Source organism: Lampetra planeri, chromosome 1, assembly GCF_965212315.1.
Source record: "Lampetra planeri chromosome 1, kcLamPlan1.2.h2, whole genome shotgun sequence".
Taxonomy (NCBI): domain Eukaryota; kingdom Metazoa; phylum Chordata; class Hyperoartia; order Petromyzontiformes; family Petromyzontidae; genus Lampetra; species Lampetra planeri.
In genome coordinates this window covers 20,093,978-20,111,264 of record NC_136107.1, presented here as the reverse complement: position 1 = coordinate 20,111,264, position 17,287 = coordinate 20,093,978, and the positions used below count along the sequence as shown (strand labels likewise).

The window sequence follows — 17,287 nt, the reverse complement described above, 5'->3', positions numbered from 1 at the left end:
GCTGCTTTTCCATATGGTTCCAGCGGCCAATTGTTGCTATGTAGTTGGAAGTGATTAAATGTGTTTCGTTTCCCCGTCAGATTTACAACAGAGCACAAATTGAATTTGTAAAAAAAAAAGCACCTAGATATAAAAGCGTCTCAATATATTGTATAAATAGTGAAATCTTCCTCATCTACGGATGTGGAGAATGGTTGTTTTATGGGAGCAGGAAATGAGGGGTGAAATTCTACTGACCAGGGTATAGCGTGGGGAGTGGCGATGCAGCGGTTAGTAGACTGCGTTTTCAACCCAGTGACCTGAGTCTGATAATATAGTAAGTCATGGCGACATCGGCGGAAAGTGATATCTGTACTTGTCCTAGGCCCCTGTCTTCAACTTGCAAATGGCCATCTTGGTGAACTACTGTTAAACAATCCACATGACCAGCAGTTGATTGACACATAGCTCTATTTTTTTTTCATTGTAGAAGTGCTAATTGTTTAACTTTTAACAGATAAATTATACCAACACAAACAACAGCTTAATAGCAGTATATATTCATTATCTATTTATCTGTGCATACATTTAAAATAGTAAACTACAGTACTGCACAGACACATTACAATAGACTGAGTGCCTCATTTTTATCAACCTCAACCTCTTGTGGGTAGGCAAAGCTGACCTTAAATATAACATGCACTGCATATTTAAAACACGGTACACTGAAACATCTCCTCAGTATAACTACATTGACACTGACATTGACACTTAATAAAGCAACTGTGTTTGAAGCTAAACCTATCTATAAACCAGTTATCGTATAATTTTGGCCACATAAGTCCCACATCCCGTTTCTCAATTGACAGACACATTTCAATACAAAGCACAGTACATAGCATATTTAAACTGTCCTTAAACTGCAGTCCTTACATCAGAGAATGTCAGATAATATGTAGATTGAGTCTAGTTTGATAACCTCTGATCCAACGGAAATGTTTTGTGCCCATGAAAAGCCACACCATGGTAGGCATGACTTTTGGTCTGGGTTTGGGAAGTATCCACTACCAGGACATTCTTTTTCAAGAATGTCGTTCATGGGGAACCGTAAAATCATTTTGTAATCAGTGGAGAACCGGCAGCAGGGATGGTGCAAGTGGAGATTGCCAGCGTAGGGAGAGGTGAGAATGACAGATTAAAGTAAGGAGGAGAGGCATTTATTGGCATCCATAACCCACACTTTACTCAAAGCCCCAATGCTGACCTATTAAAACCAGTGCCCTTGTCCTACCCTTGTGACCAAATCTCCTGAGACCAGCACAAAACCTCCAAGGTCAGAGTTCAGGGCCCCGATCTGAAGTTGGTAGTAGGTGTGGTGTTGGATCCGAGAAGCCCCCCCCCCCACGCGTGTCCTCAGCTCACGATGGCACAGATGGTTGGACGTTGACTTTGGCTGATAGCAGTGTCTCTTCGGATACCAGCAGCTCTTCGGCCCATTCCTCTTCAGGCATGGCCGGGACAGGTTGCTGCTGCTGCTGCTGCACATCCCTGGGACGTCGCTGCACTCTGCCTGCACCTGCTGTACAACAACAACAACCAAAGATCCCCCGTTTAGCCTGAACAGACTCTAAGGGCAAGTCCGGCATGGACCACGAGGGGGTGGGATGCCAGCACCACGCCCGGCCGCCTTTGTCTCCCGAGTGGTACTCATTTGAGTCTGAGTCGACCTAGGGGAGGCCCAGGACCGGTTCAGAAAATTGTCGCTGGTGTTGGCCGTGAGCCGGAATTGAACTCGGGTTGCCAGGTTCATAGCGCACCATACTAACGACTACACTACCGCTCCCACATTCTGCATATACACAGATGCATATACAGTAGAATGTGTACACATGCTCAAGAGAAACATTTTTTACATTGGCTATCACTGAAGTTCATGTTAGTGAATGAAGCGACCACTTGTGGCTGCAGTGGTCACATTAACCGTTGACATGCCACATAGAAAGAGACAAAAATACATTCTTACAAAAACACACATATGGATGCACAGGTTTTGAGCTTAAGAATTGAATATTGACATAAAATAGAAGCAATGCCTCTTTATGATTGCGGGTGTATTCATATTAGGATACGTGCCCCTGATGTAATTCTAAAAGAGTAGACAGTTGTGTGCCGGCTTTTGGAAAATGCAAATTATGCCACAGATCACTCATTTGGGATCACACGCAGTGCCGGATTATCCTAGTAGCAAAAGTAGCTGCATATGCTACGGGCCCCGCACTTTCAAGGGCCCCGCGCTAAATGCTTTCAAGCTATAAATTCCGGTTCAGTGATTCTGCACTTGCTCTATTACTATAGTATTATACTGCCTTCAATTTTCATGAACGACTGGGTGTTTAAGGTTAGCGATTTGTCGTATTATCTGGCTGTATAGCAAATAAAAAAATATACCATTACTCTACTGTGCAAGTTAACATTTTGTGTTTTAATATTTGTGTTTTTATTTATTTAGGGTCCCTTAATAACATATGCTACATGCCCCGCACTAGTTTAATCCGGCACTGATAACACGGGGCATTAATCGTTGACTAAATTCTCATTTGCGGGCAAGGGACATCTCTTGGTAAGTTTTTCAAGAGAGTAGAGAGGAAACACGAGCACCAAAGGGAAATAGCATCTACATCTGCAGAACATGAAGAACCAGTAGCATCTGCAGAACATGAAGAACCAGCGGCATCTACATCTACAGAACATGATGAACCAGTGGCATCTGCAGAACATGAATAACCAGTGGTATCTACATCTACAGGAGATTATGCAACTTTTAAAGCCATTCCCTGTGTTTCATGTACATGTCGTACAACATGTTTGGAATCGACAGGAGTAAAGTTGGACTTAAGAACAAATTGACTTACGAGCAGACCTCTGGAACCTAACTTGATCGTAAATAGAGAAGTCCCTACAAACATAATTCGTATAAGGTCGCATATACAAATGAACCACAATACCTTGCTGATCTCGTCAAGGAACATAAACCATTGTGCAAACTTCGGTCATCCTAGCAGTGGCTTGTGGCGAACCATCGAACAAAGACGGTCACTGCATCGTGAGCTTTCAGATGCGCTTCTGCGACCGTCTGGAATGCCCTTCGTTCCGATATTATGAAGCCACTAGGCACTATACACTTTAAATTCCAAATTGAAAACTCAATTCTTTCGAACATTTTTTTTGTGTTGATTACTTTTGTCCTTCCCCCTGCACGCATGCTATCATTACACCGCTGCGTCTGGGGGTTCAAGATAGAGAGAGTTGCTGCATGTCTGCACGTCTTGACTGTGACCGTACCAAGAGCCAGCGGAGGGACCTGGTACACAGGTGTGTCCTTCCTCCGCGGTTTCCTGGGCGCCTCCTCCACTGATGGCAGTGTCTCCGGCTCCTCCTTGTCGACATCCCCTGCACACACAGAGAGGGTGTCACTGCGGTACACGGAGGGGCTCTCCATCATGCTCGGCCCTGGTCAAACTCTGGAGGATGTTCGGATTGCAGTACATGTGTCTTCTGTACACTGAGCATAATTGATTCTTCTACTGATTATCATTTTGGTTACTCGACTAATCGGAGAACGTGAAATATATTTTGGGGAACAAAATCTCACCAACAACAACCGCCATTCGCCACTAAGTGGTGGTGACGTCACCACTGCGCTTGTGCCAGGCTATGTGTACTTTAAGGCCACGTGAAGTGTCGAACGCCCGCTGGCAGGTCACCAGACAGACCCAGGTGCCATGGGTAGAATTACTTAAATGACTGGCCGATGCACCACCTGTGCCCTCTACTGTGCCAACTTGCTATGTTTTAGCTGCGTGGCGCTCCACTCGCTGTTGTGAGTGCCGCTCCTCTGCCCTCCGTTGTTGCTGGGAGGTGATTGGCACCGCTGGTATCAGTCATCAGTAAGTCCACTCAGCTCCACATCCTCTTATATCAGATCATTCCATCTCTACTCTAGCCCGTGCTGCGCCCATTTAGCCCCCTCTATCTGGGCCGAATAAAAGCTGTTAAGGCATGCGGTGGCTGGGCATGCGGGCTACATGATCCAGCCAATGTAGTCTCACCCGGGCCTGTGCCACTGGCGGGAATGTAATGGGCAGAGCTTGGTGATGTTTATTGCTATCATCAGCCAGGTGGCACTGGGTGTGACTTCTAGGAGAGTCCCAATAAATAAACCATGAAAAATATAGTTTATTGCATTTGTTGTCGATTCATATACTTAGTCAAATAATTATCCCAGAACTAACATTGATATGGTTAGCGAAATTGGAATGGCCAGTTCCACATTTATTTACTTTAATAATTATTCTTAACATGAACGGGTTTTAATGTTTATATGATAAAATATATAGCCCCGCTGAACCCAAAAGTTAAGTCTTTGTTATTTTAAGATGGTATTATGGAACAATTTTGAGTCACCCACATAGCAATGAGCACGGTTAGCTGTGTACAGTGCAAAATAAGTTTAACATAAATCCAAACAGCAATGCGGGGAATGGTGGCATCGTAGTTTTTACAGTGCACTATGAATCCGATTACCTTCGTTCAATTCCCATCCATGGATAACATCAGTGGCAAGTGATATCAAAACTGGTCCTGAGCTCACCTTCACAACTGACCCGCATGGTAAAGGATAGTAAAAAAAAACGCCCACAACAACCAAATGGCATCAGAAGCCCTACACCCATCAGTCGATTGACAGAGAGCTGTATCGTATAATTACAATTATTTACATAACATCCTAACCATAGTCATCACTGATATTCCAAGTATTATCTTGGAGCAATTCGGTTTCGAGGGGTATTCTGGCATCAGCGCTATTACCTCAAGCCTAACGGTGGCACCTCATAAGCGTTCAGAATGGGGCAGTCTGATAACACTGGTGAACAAAAAAAACATTTTTTTCTGGCCTAGACTTTTGCAGCTGTTTTAGACTAATTTCAGGGTGCTGATTCCAAATCTGATCTCAGGTTTGCTCTATCACATCTCATTTTTATGCTATCGGCATACCCCATTTTCATTGATTTTACCCGAAATTAACTCTGTCACTTATGATTGCAAGTTGTTGCGAGTCAGTGACTGCTTTAGTGTTAAAATATGGTGCTGTATTTTTAGGATAGTGTGTTTATAATATCATTTTATGTATATATCCACATTTATTTAATATTTTTCTTCTGCAGTTTTAATTGAAAATGCAATATTTGATATCTCAAAAACCTGATGTGATAGACAAAAACTGATGCCAGATTTGGAATCAGCACCCCAAAATTACCTTAACACCGTTGGAATACCTTATGCCAGAAAAAGTGTGTTGACCAGTGTATAATTAAACGAATATGTGTGACTTAGATTATATGGCTACAGCCAAGTTATTCATGTAGAGAATCAGAGTTTTTCCTGTGATGAGGCACAACGTGATTTTCTCGCATCAAAAGTGACACCTTTTTCACCACAAAAACTTACTTTATAATATTTAAACAATGGATATTAATACATAAAGATACTAACAACATTATAAACACATAGTATTCAAATAAACATGGTTAATCAAAGCATTAATGCATATTTACTGTAACTACAAAAGCCCATCGTTAACAGGGGAATGGTCCGTAAGTGAACACATCAGGCTCTATAGATGCCCGTGGTTAAGCGATTAGTTGTTAATAGAGGTGGTCGTTAAGATGGGTTCTACTCTACACTACTATACACTACACTACTATACACTACACTATACACTACACATTGGGTTCTAGGGATGCCCATCAATAAGCGATTGGTCGTTGACAGGGGTGTTCGTTCAGAGGGGTTCTACTTTATTTTTATAGGGGGGAGGGACTTTTTTCCGACTCTGACTGACACCATGTGCCACAATGGCATTCGCCAAACAACCAAGTCCAGAAGCCTACTGAAAAAGTATTGAGATTCAGTGAGGCTGTCCTGGGAAGATCGCATTATTATCACTTATAATGAAAAAATGCACATTAAAATGGATTCAAATTGGCAGAATAATCTCTGCAATGGTGCCCATAAACATTACATGTTCTATGTATATGATGTATACTGCAGGCTAAATTTTAAACAACTGGTACGCCAATGCAAGAAGAGCCACGGCATTTGGCAATAGCACTGCCTTCCAACAGCAAAATAAACAGTACTCTGATGTTTCAAGCAACAAGGGACTTTCCTTGAAGCGTCCACTTCATATATTTTTCTCCTATAATGAAGCCTGAATGACGCATGTGGCCAGTTGCTTTTAAATATAGAGTAGATAATTCAAAAACAATGTATATTTTACATTGTAGTGAATGTAGCGGCCGAAACTGGCTGGAGTGGAGGTCACGCGGATGTATTACATACAATATATATTTTTGAACATTTAAATACATTGACGTTCACACAGAATTAAATGCATGTATCGTGAGCTTCATAATCGATACGACTCAAAGAATAAATACATCGATACAGCTCTGAAACACATGGTAAACACAATATCCGTTCCTTTGAGGATAATTTCGTTCTCTATCTCCCAAGTCAGCTTGTTGCCACCATTGTCTCTGCCACCTTTGACCTAATGGGCGTACAGACTGCTAAGTTCATATTTCCTGCATGGATATGTGAGAAGCAGTGCCAGGTGAGTAAACCTCCCAAAGGTTTTATCTCATTTTCCCACAATCTGAAGCGTGGTACTTTAAAAATAAAATGCAAATCAAACAGTCTAGCAGCATACTCAATAGTTGTGTTAATACTACTGCCTATCTCCCCCCCCCCCTCTTACCCTATATAATTGCTTGTCACAAATAGCTCTCTCTACTCACTACAGTAATTTTGCTGTGGCTGTTCCACCTGATGGCGGAAGCTCGTGATTTAATTTAGTTATTTTCATTTTATTATTATTATTATTATTTTATTATTTTTTCATCTATGTGTAATAACAGCCATAGAGGGTTCACGTGGGGATTGGCTTGCCGGTCCTGCTTTGTAGCCAATAAGGGATGAGCCAGGGAGCATGGCCTCGGCGTGATCGCGGCGTGTTAGCAGGGGTGATTGGCCTGGCCAATCGGGGCCTCAACTAATGGGGAGCCGGATCAGAGGCGTGGTCCCGGGATTGACAGGGAACCATCGGGAACGGTCAACGCTGTCTATGGATGATTGGCTGGGGGGTACCACGTGACGAAGGGATTAAGAGAGAGGGAGAGAGGACAGTCGTGAGCAGACTTGGGGACGACAAGAGCAAGAGTCACACACGTACGGGGCTCTGGGTGCCACGTGCGCGGTGGGGACTTGGCGAGAAGTCTGCCCTCTCTCCATTGTCTGCCAGCAACGGGGAGTGTGTGTAAAGTGCAACTGTGGAAGTTGAAAATAAAAAGGACTGATTCCGGAAGCCGTCTCAAGGAGGTTTATTACATTGGTGTCAGAAGTCTTTCTGCGACCGTTGGGACGATCGTCAAGATGTCCAAACACCTCAGAAAAAAGAACCTGCCCGTGCCTCCATCGGAGGAAGAGGTCGAGACGGATGAAGATGAGCTGTTGGGGGCTACAACCCCTATGCCGCCTACTGATACTTCTCTCCTCGACGCCTCTCCGCGTCGACTGGGAGAAGATGCGACCACCGCAGGAACAAAAGACGGATGGCGGCTGATGGCGGAGCAGATCGAATCGTTACGCGCCATTCTGCTAAGTCTGGTGACCGCGGTGGCGTCCTCTCCAGCCGTGGGTCGCCAGATTGCGGATCAGCTGGACGCCGCGGGAAGGGGTCCTGAAAAAGAAACTGGGTCCGCCATTGCTCCTGCCACGCGGGAAGAAGCCATCGTTGTGGACGGGCCGACTGCGCGGGAGCCGTCGGCCGCCATTTAGGGCACGCCTGCCAACACGCGGCCGCCGGACGCCATTTTGCCTGCGACGGGTGGGACACGGGAACAGCAGTCGGAGACGCCCGCGGCGCGCGCTTGCCACCGCGGACATCGCCTTCCACAGATCAAAGAATTTCTCGCCGGGGGCGATTGGAGTGCTTTTACGTGGCGCTTCGAGTCGGCTTTTAGATCCGTCAACTGGACGGAGGATGAGGCACTGGGAGCGCTACCTACACTGCTTGATGACGTTTCTCTGGGGGTCTTCCGCTCCATCCCAGCGTCCAAGAAGAAGACACTGCGAGATGCGTTCGCAGAGATGGCGGAATTTTACGACCCACCGACGTCAGCCACCAGAAAATTTATGTCGCGTCACCGAGGATCGGAGGAGTCACCTTTGGCTTATCGGGGGGCGTTGATGGCGCTGGCCATGGCTGCCTACCCCGACGCGACGGCCGATCATTTGGATCCTCTCATCCTTTCCCGTATGCTGGAGTTGTCTCAGGAGCTCAACATTTCTTTACCCGTCTGCGGCCACGAACCGCTCACACCGCGATGGGTGGCGTGCTGCCTGGACACTAAGTTTAATATCAAGTGTTGGGACCAGATGGCGGCGTGGACAGGGAAACCTGAAATCGACGGGCCGCCCTTGGGGTGGTCTCCACGACTGGTTGTCCACTGCTCCGACGACTCCGGCGATGACGACATGCTGGCTGCTGCTGTTCCGCATAGGGTTCCGGGACGGCGGCTGCGCGACCAGCGAGGCGACTACGCAGGCCGTCCACGTGCGGGGGCCGGGTCTTCCGACCGCCGGCCGACGACGGCCGCGTGTTTCAAGTGTGGCAGACGAGGCCATTTCGCCCGTGACTGCCGCTGCCGACCTCTGCTGTCGCCTCTTCCGCCAAGGGGACCTCCATCTCCTCCACCTGCTGCGGAACAGCAACAACCTCGGGCGAGTCGGCACAAATCGGACACCCGGCAGGTCGTGTCACATCACTCATCCACTCGCACTCATTCTTACACTCCTAAGGATAATTTCACTTCTCCTGCACCACTTACACGCTCTGCTACACAGTGGAAGAAATTGGCTCGCAGGGTTGTGGCTGCGGCGTCGGGCTCGTCGACGGTACGGGGTACCATCGGCGGCGTTGACGTCCGTATCTTGGTGGACACTGGCGCATCTGCTACCATCATTTCAGATGTTATTTTTCATTTGTTGTCCATTCCTGCGTCGCGGATACGCAAGGTTAATGATGCGTGTGTTGCCGCGAATGGGGGAAGCATGGGTATCTGTGGTCAGGTAGATGTGAGCATCGCTATCGGAAATATTACCACCGCAGGACCTGTGTTGATCTCTCGCTCGCTGGCTGTCCCATGCTTGCTTGGTACTGATTTCCTGCGCCGGATGCCGCTGAATATACGGGTTGACCAGGATTGTTTGAAAATGCCGGGGGGTCGTAGGATGGCGTTCCTGCCTTCCCTGCTGGCCAGTGCGCCTACAGGTAACGCAGTTACGGCCGTAGTCGCTGCTACGGTGGAGGTTCCGTCGGGAGCTCAAATGCTCATTCCGCTGCGTTACCGAAAACCTCTTCAGATTGGAAGGGATGCAAAGGGCGTGCTATTATCCCCATCGAATTCGGTATCTAAATCCTTTTCTTTGGCGGCGGCACAAACGATCGTGCGACCAGGTCAGGCACCTTTCATACAGGTGTTGAATGGGGGACCTGACCGCGTTGTTGTTCCGGAGGGATCGGTGCTGGCTCACGCCACTACCGATTTCGCCTCTTGTGACGAAACGCCGCGCGCCCGGATGCCCGCTGGTGGGCCCCCACACGATCGTTCGCAAGAACGCTGGATCGCAGATTTATGCGGGGAAAATTCTTCCTTGTCGAATGAACAAAGGAACGCTCTGCATTCACTATTACTATGGTACGCTGATGTTTTCAGCAAAAATGATTTGGACCTCGGCCGCACATCGCTTTTGTCGCACCATATTGACACCGGTGCGGCACCTCCCATCTGTATGCACCCTCATCGCATGAGCCCAGCGGAAAGGGAGCACGTGCGCTGGGCAGTAGATGAATTGCTGGCGGCGGAGATTATTTCGCCGTCCAACAGCCCTTGGGGCGCGCCCGTTGTTCTGGTTAAGAAAAAAGATGGTGGTACAAGATTTTGCGTTGATTTCCGCCGGTTGAACAAGATTTCGGTGGCGGACGCGTACCCCTTACGGAGGATGGATGACTCATTGGATGCTTTATCGGGTGCTAAATTCTTTTCCACCCTTGATCTGTCCTCGGGCTTTTGGCAGCTTCCCCTCGATGACGAGTCAAAAGCCAAAACGGCATTCCGCACGCCGCAAGGTCTCTTTGAATTTAATCGGTTGCCTATGGGCTTGAATGCGGCTCCGGCGACGTTTCAACGGCTCATGGAATTTGTGTTGGCCGGACTACAATGGGAAACGTGCCTCATATATCTAGACGATATCATTGTTTTCAGCTGCACGTTCGAGGAACACCTCCAACGCCTAGAGACGGTTTTTAAAAGAATGCGGGCGGCTGACCTCAAATTTAAACCTAGGAAATGTCACCTTTTGCAACACTCCGTCCGTTACTTGGGTCATATTGTCAGCTCGGACGGCGTGTCCACTGACCCTCTGAAAACAAAATGTGTTCGAGAGTGGCCCACACCCACTTCCGTGGGTGATGTTCGGCGGTTTATAGGATTCGCTTCCTATTATCGCCGCTTCGTTAAGAACTTTGCGACGTTGGCGAAACCATTACACGTTCTAACGGGCACAAATCAAAGGTTTAAATGGGGAGTTGAGGAAGAAAATTATTTTAGAGCGCTTCAGGACCACCTCGCCACGGCGCCTACGCTAGATTACCCAGACTTCTCGCAGCCGTTCATCCTTGATACGGATGCTAGTGACATAGGCATTGGGGCCGTTTTGTCGCAACGTAAGGACGGTGTTGAGCGAGTGGTGGCGTACGGCAGCAGGGTTCTGTCCCCTGCGGAAACGCAATATTGCGTGACGAGGCGGGAACTTTTGGCAATTGTGCATTTTGTTCGATTGTACCGGCCGCACCTGTATGGAAGGAAATTCCTTGTTTGCACTGATCATGCGGCTTTGCAATACTCCTTGAAATTGGACCAGCCGTCAGGCCAATTGGCTCGGTGGTTTGAATTGTTACAGGAATTTTCCTTCCATATTACATATCGAAAGGGGGCCCGTCACGCGAACGCTGACGCGCTCTCGAGGCTGCCACCCGTTCCTCCGTGCACTTGCCTGACGGGCACGCACCGCTGCGCGGCACCGCCCACCTCGCCGTGCCCGGTTATGGGGGCGATAGCTAATGAGGACGATACAGGGGCGAAAGCGAATGAGGACGACCAGAAGGTGTCGGTGGACACCGATGATACCTTACGGCTGCCGCATGCAGTCTGGTTACGTGAGCAGGAGGCTGATGCCTTGCTGTCTCTGCTACGGAAATTGGTAGGGAAACAAAAATCTCAATTGGCGGGATGGAAGTGGCAGATGTTCCTAGGCAAGTCGGGATTGTTAATGTGCACCGACGGGTTTTCTGACCGACCACGCTTGGTCGTGCTTACTTTGCTTCGCTACGATCTGCTTCGCGCTCTGCACGCGGATAAGTTGATGCACCTTGGCGTCCAAAAGACTTTGGCCGCGATGCAAAAGGATTTTTTTTGGGCCGGTATGACGGCAGACATCAATTACTTTGTCCGCTCATGCCATGATTGTGCGAAGAGGAAACCACCTCGGAACCACTATGTACCGCCGTTACGTTCCATTGAGGTGTCCCGCATCAACGAATTAGTTGCTCTGGACATTCTGGGCCCGTTTCCCCCGTCGGCTAGGGGCAATAAATACCTTCTCGTCGGGGTGGAATATTTTTCTCGATGGCCGATGGCCTGGCCTCTGCCCGACCAAACGGCTGCATCCATCACCGACGCTTTCTTGAACGGGTATGTCATGGAAAAAGGGGCACCTGAGAGGCTGCTCACAGATCAAGGGCGGAACTTCTCCTCTAAATTGCTTAAGGAGGTTTGCGACGCGCTGGGTACAAAGAAAATTCGCACTTCCCCATACCATCCGCAAACAGATGGTATGGTGGAACGATTCAACCGTACCCTCTCGGCTATGCTTTGTCACACGGTCAGTGAAAAACAAACTGATTGGGACTTGCACATACCAGGCGTCTTAGCGGCATACCGCATGGTTCCACACACGTCCACGGGATACTCACCATTTTTTTTTTATGTATGGCCGTGAGAATGTTCCACCCATCGATGTGCAACTGGGTAAGCCGAGTAAACAACCGTCTCGCTCCTTGCCTGATCACGTGCGGGAATCGCTTGAACGAGTTATGGAGGCGCGAGAGGCTGCCAGGTGTGCGACGGCCCGTGCCCAGGCAAGGAACGAACGGTATGCGCGTCGATCGCATACTCGCATGCCTTGGTCAGTGGGAGACCTGGCGTGGCTCCACTGCCCCCAGGTACCAGTGGGCACATCCCCTAAACTGCACAGGCCATGGCGGGGGCCCGTAACACTGATAGATGTTCGGAACGCACAGAGTATCCGCGTTCAATACGGAAACCGTCGGTGGTATGTTCATTCCTCGCGACTTAAACCCTATGTTGATGCGCGTGTCGGTCCTTCATCCCCACTAGCTGACCTGCCGGGGTCTGCCGGGCTGATTACGCCGATTGCCACACCCGTTGATCCCAAGGGGGACTGTGTTGTGCCTCCTACAGAGGAACAGGTTCTGAGGGCTGAGGAAGCCCCCGCTGCCCCCCCTCCAACGGGGCCTGCCCTGGACATGACCGAGAACCAACAACCTTCTTCTTCTTCTTCAAGTCTACCACCTCCTGTCGATCTGAAAGCAAAGTGACCATGCGCCGGAAGCGGAGAGGGTCCCGCGTCGCGTACGCGATCGAAATCTCTCCCGTTTCATTAACGTTTGATCGTCTAGCTGTTCTCCCTGTTGTTACCGCGCTGCAGGGGCGCCCTAATGTATGTCGGGTTTTACATGGGTGACTGTTTTTAAGTGTTGTTCGGCGCGGGGATGCCGTCACCCTTTATTGTTAAACGCACCTTGGTGCCCTAATAAGATGTTTTACGGAATTGGTTGATTACCCTTTTCCCAGCCGAGACGGCTGATTTTTTTCACCGGGGGGGGGGGGGGGGGGGGTGATGTAATAACAGCCATAGAGGGTTCACGTGGTGATTGGCTTGCCGGTCCTGCTTTGTAGCCAATAAGGGATGAGCCAGGGAGCATGGCCTCGGCGTGATCGCGGCGTGTTAGCAGGGGTGATTGGCCTGGCCAATCGGGGCCTCAGCTAATGGGGAGCCGGATCAGAGGCGTGGTCCCGGGATTGACAGGGAACCATCGGGAACGGTCAACGCTGTCTATGGATGATTGGCTGGGGGGTACCACGTGACGAAGGGATTAAGAGAGAGGGAGAGAGGACAGTCGTGAGCAGACTTGGGGACGACAAGAGCAAGAGTCACGCGCGTACGGGGCTCTGGGTGCCACGTGCGCGGTGGGGACTTGGCGAGAAGTCTGCCCTCTCTCCATTGTCTGCCAGCAACGGGGAGTGTGTGTAAAGTGTAACTGTGGAAGTTGAAAATAAAAAGGACTGATTCTGGAAGCCGTCTCAAGGAGGTTTATTACATATGTAACTTTACCTATCAATTAGCTGTCCTGTCTAATTCGTTAAAATATATATTGGAATCCAGGTGAGCAAACTATCAAATGAAACAATAATTTGATACAAATGAAAAAGTTAATTTAAAACCCACTGCTGAATGAAGGCCTCCCCATCCATGCCGTGCCAGTCGTGGGGGTTATTTGAACATATTTCACCGCGTTGGTCATCGCACTTTGATGAAGGGGTACTCTGGACCGATTCACACATGCCTTGTGACTGATGATAGCCCTGGCGAGAAATCAAAGTCAAATTCACAATGCAGTGCACTGACCATTGAAATAATTGAGTTGAATTCGTGGGAGCAACGAACATTCAAAATAACCTATAATGGCCACTTTTGGTGCAAATCAATTGCAAGTTGAAAAATCTATTCATCGGAGGTTGCTTCTACAATGACAAATGTACCATATGGTGCTGCAAATATGCAGAAGCCCCCTCTCTATAAAAAAAAATATGAACAGACACGTATATGGAAGAGGGTCCTCTGACGAAGGTGAAGTACCTGTCAGTCATGCCCAGGCATTCCTCCGCCAACAGCCACTGATTAATGCACGAATACCATTAACCGAGCGTTGGCTCTTCTAACCAATTAATTCCGCAAAGCCACTCTCATTTGATTAGCTCCTAATGAGTGAGCGTGTCCTTCTTTTAATGTGGCTGTTTTATCTCAAAATGAAATGCAGTCCATTATGCGAAAAACAATTTGTATTAAAGAAAAATGTACATCATCAAATAAGTTCATTAATTATAATCAGGTCTCTACTATGTGAAATAAGATATTTTTGAGCAGGAAATGTTACTCAAATTATACACAGAGCAATGGTACTGATTTTAGAAGAAATGTGCAGCATTTTCAGGTACAATTTACACAGCATCTTATACGAAATGGATTTTGATTAAGCCAGACAATTCAATAATCATATTCTGTTAAATTTTGTTCCGTATTTCTAATATGAGCTATAAAACACATTTAAGAACAAAAATATTAACAATAGCCCTTCATCAATAATCTGCTGGGTTAAGCCATCACCGTGCCTCTCCGTCATGGGGGACATTTGATGACATACGATGCTGGTCCGGTGCACGTGAATGAAGTAGGGGTGGTCAGGACCAGTTCACATATCACTCACCACTGATGTTAGGAATCAAATTCAGGTCGCCTGATTGACAGTACAGTGCCGCACATCTCCACCCCAAGCTAAATTCGTAAGTAACCATTAATGTCTAAATGTCCCTTTATTTCATTCAACTGACACACGTGTGTAAATCACGTGTGTACTATAAATGTGACCATTGTTTCTTCACGTGCTTCACCTGGACTCTGGGCCAAGGCAGGAGTCTCTGAGTCAGAGTTCAGCCCAGCCACTCTCGCGACTTCTCCACCCGCGTCCCAGGTGACCTCGGCACCTGCCGCTACTCCATTGGGCCCATCCTTGGCAGCTCCATCTGTTCCTGCGCCGCTCAGCTGCTGCTCTGTGCAGCACAACTCCAGTGCGTGGCGAAGCTCTGTGGATGAAGGTCATTCGTTTACCCAGAAATGATTCCATTTTATTTAGACATTGAATAACCCACAGTGCGACTGCGGACATCAATCTCGGAACTGTGGACCACATGGTGCACCACTGCACACTTCAATCATTCATCACCAGGCTACTCCTGAGGCTCACGAACCGTGGCATTAACATAAACGCATTGCCGATCGATTACCCACCATATCAGTGAATAAGTTGAGATGACGTAACATTAATTAAAAAGAGTAATTACTGAAGTGTTATAGATGGTTGAGCCACATGTTAAAGAAGACTTTAGTCAATTTACACACTAATTTACTGGAATTCATACTCTTCACCATGGACAATTTTTGATTATATAGACGGAATTTGTCCTGAGAATGTGTTGACTGTGAAGACATGGACATTACATCTTGAGTTAAAGCTTTCGTGATTGCAGGAATTCATATTCTTTGGGACATTCAGTAAAGTCACGTAGATAGGTTCAAATTAAATAACAAAAAATAACAAAAACTACGACGCTTCGATCGCAACACAAGCGTTCGTCATCAGGAAGAAAGCTTGTGTTCAGAGTTTTTGTAATTTTTTGTTCTCTTCTTTGAACCTATCTACGTGACTTTACCAAAAGACCCAAATAATATGACAAGAACATTCATATTGATATGCACAAGCAGCTCAGTATGTTTTTTTAATGAAATAAATGCATTCAATAAAAAACAGAAATCTCCATCAGTTTTTATTAATGGAAGACCTGATAATCCCTCGCAGTCCGCCATTTTGTAATTTGCAATATTCTCTACGCATAAATATAAAAAATCATTTGGCGATGTTGCGCTGGCTGTGGTGCACAAGCAGAAAAAACAAATGTTGACAAATATTTTGAGGTTTTTCTATTCATATGCATATTAAGGCACTGCACGCCTCTTGCAACCTGCTAGTTGGTAATCATGGAAAGATGATACGGAGTCGTGAGGACTGAATTTGAAGAGCACAGCTCTTGCGTAACGTCTCGTCTAAAGGACATTACTTATACCGCACATTTATTCTCAGAACAAAGCTCCGAGGCACTGTCTGAGTCATGGAAGCTTGACTCAACTGGGCAGTTAACATTTCTTGTCGCAGTGTGAGAATATCTCTGTGGTTCGTTCATAGTTCTGAATACAAGCAAACAGCCAGATAAAACCCGTCTAATCTCGTGATATCAGAGGTCACGTCAAATTTCGAAGAAAGCACTGCAGTAAACTACTGTGCAATGCAGTGGTGCAGCGTTGTTGTTGTTGGCACGGGGCCCTGGCACAAGCAATGAAATAGGGCCCCCCGTCTCACCCCCCCCCCTCTTTATCACCATCCGCCTGGGGCCCCTCCAGCCGGTGGGCCCCCCAGTGCAGTCTCACCACCTGCACACTCAATAGCCATGCCACTTGTATAAGCCAAAGATAAGCCAACTATTATCCTTCTTCACGTTTAATATTGTATTTACCTTTCTCAAACAACAATTATGCACGAGCATTTTTTATATTAGTCACAACATGAAATCGTATTATTTTTAGTATGGAAAAAAGAAAAATAGTTTTCAATAAGATAAAAAAAACTATACTTTTGTAGTGAGTCCAACTGAGTAGCAGACGTTACCTTGGGAATAACACTATTATATGCTCCTGGGCTGGGGGCTGGCTCTGCCCTTAGCCCCGCCCACCTTCCAGCAGAGGTCGCAATCGGGTACCCGATACCCGTACCCTTCCCGATACCCGGCTACCCGTACCCGGCCGGGTACGGTTACCCGTTTGCGACCCTGGTGCGCCCGGGTACGGGTACGGGTAGACCGTGAGTCACTGGTGAGTAACTGTTTGTCACTAATTTCCCAAAGTCTTGTCTCTTCTCACGATTCAAGTTCCTAGAATCAACCCACCCGCGCCTGCAACATGGCTTCATCCCAGAGGTCGCAATCGGGTACCCGTACACTACCCGATACCCAGCCTGGTACGGGTAGCCGGGTATCGGGTAGGGTACGGGTACCCGTTTGCGAACCTGGTGCGGCCGGGTACGGGTAAGGAATCAAAACCCGTTTGCGACCTCTGCCTTCCAGGCTTCTCGAGCTCCTTCTCGAATGTTCCCGAGAGCTCTCCGGAACCACGTGACCGCCCATCGGACCCCGTCCACCGGTAGCCCCCCTCC

General features: G+C 47.7%; 1 protein-coding gene across 1 annotated transcript in view; it reads right to left on the bottom strand.

Annotated features, from left to right (window-relative positions):
- Positions 1-254: 254 nt before the first annotated feature.
- Positions 255-17,287, bottom strand: part of LOC144724475 (protein phosphatase 1 regulatory subunit 1A-like) — a 40,425-nt gene continuing 23,392 nt past the window's right edge. Inside the window, exons 5-7 of the mRNA XM_078604047.1 lie at positions 14,916-15,107; positions 3,322-3,429; positions 255-1,558 (exon numbers count right to left, since the gene is read on the bottom strand). Coding sequence (XP_078460173.1) covers positions 1,398-1,558; positions 3,322-3,429; positions 14,916-15,107 — 461 coding nt within the window. The 3' untranslated portion in view covers positions 255-1,397. The remainder of the gene's footprint in view (positions 1,559-3,321; positions 3,430-14,915; positions 15,108-17,287) is intronic.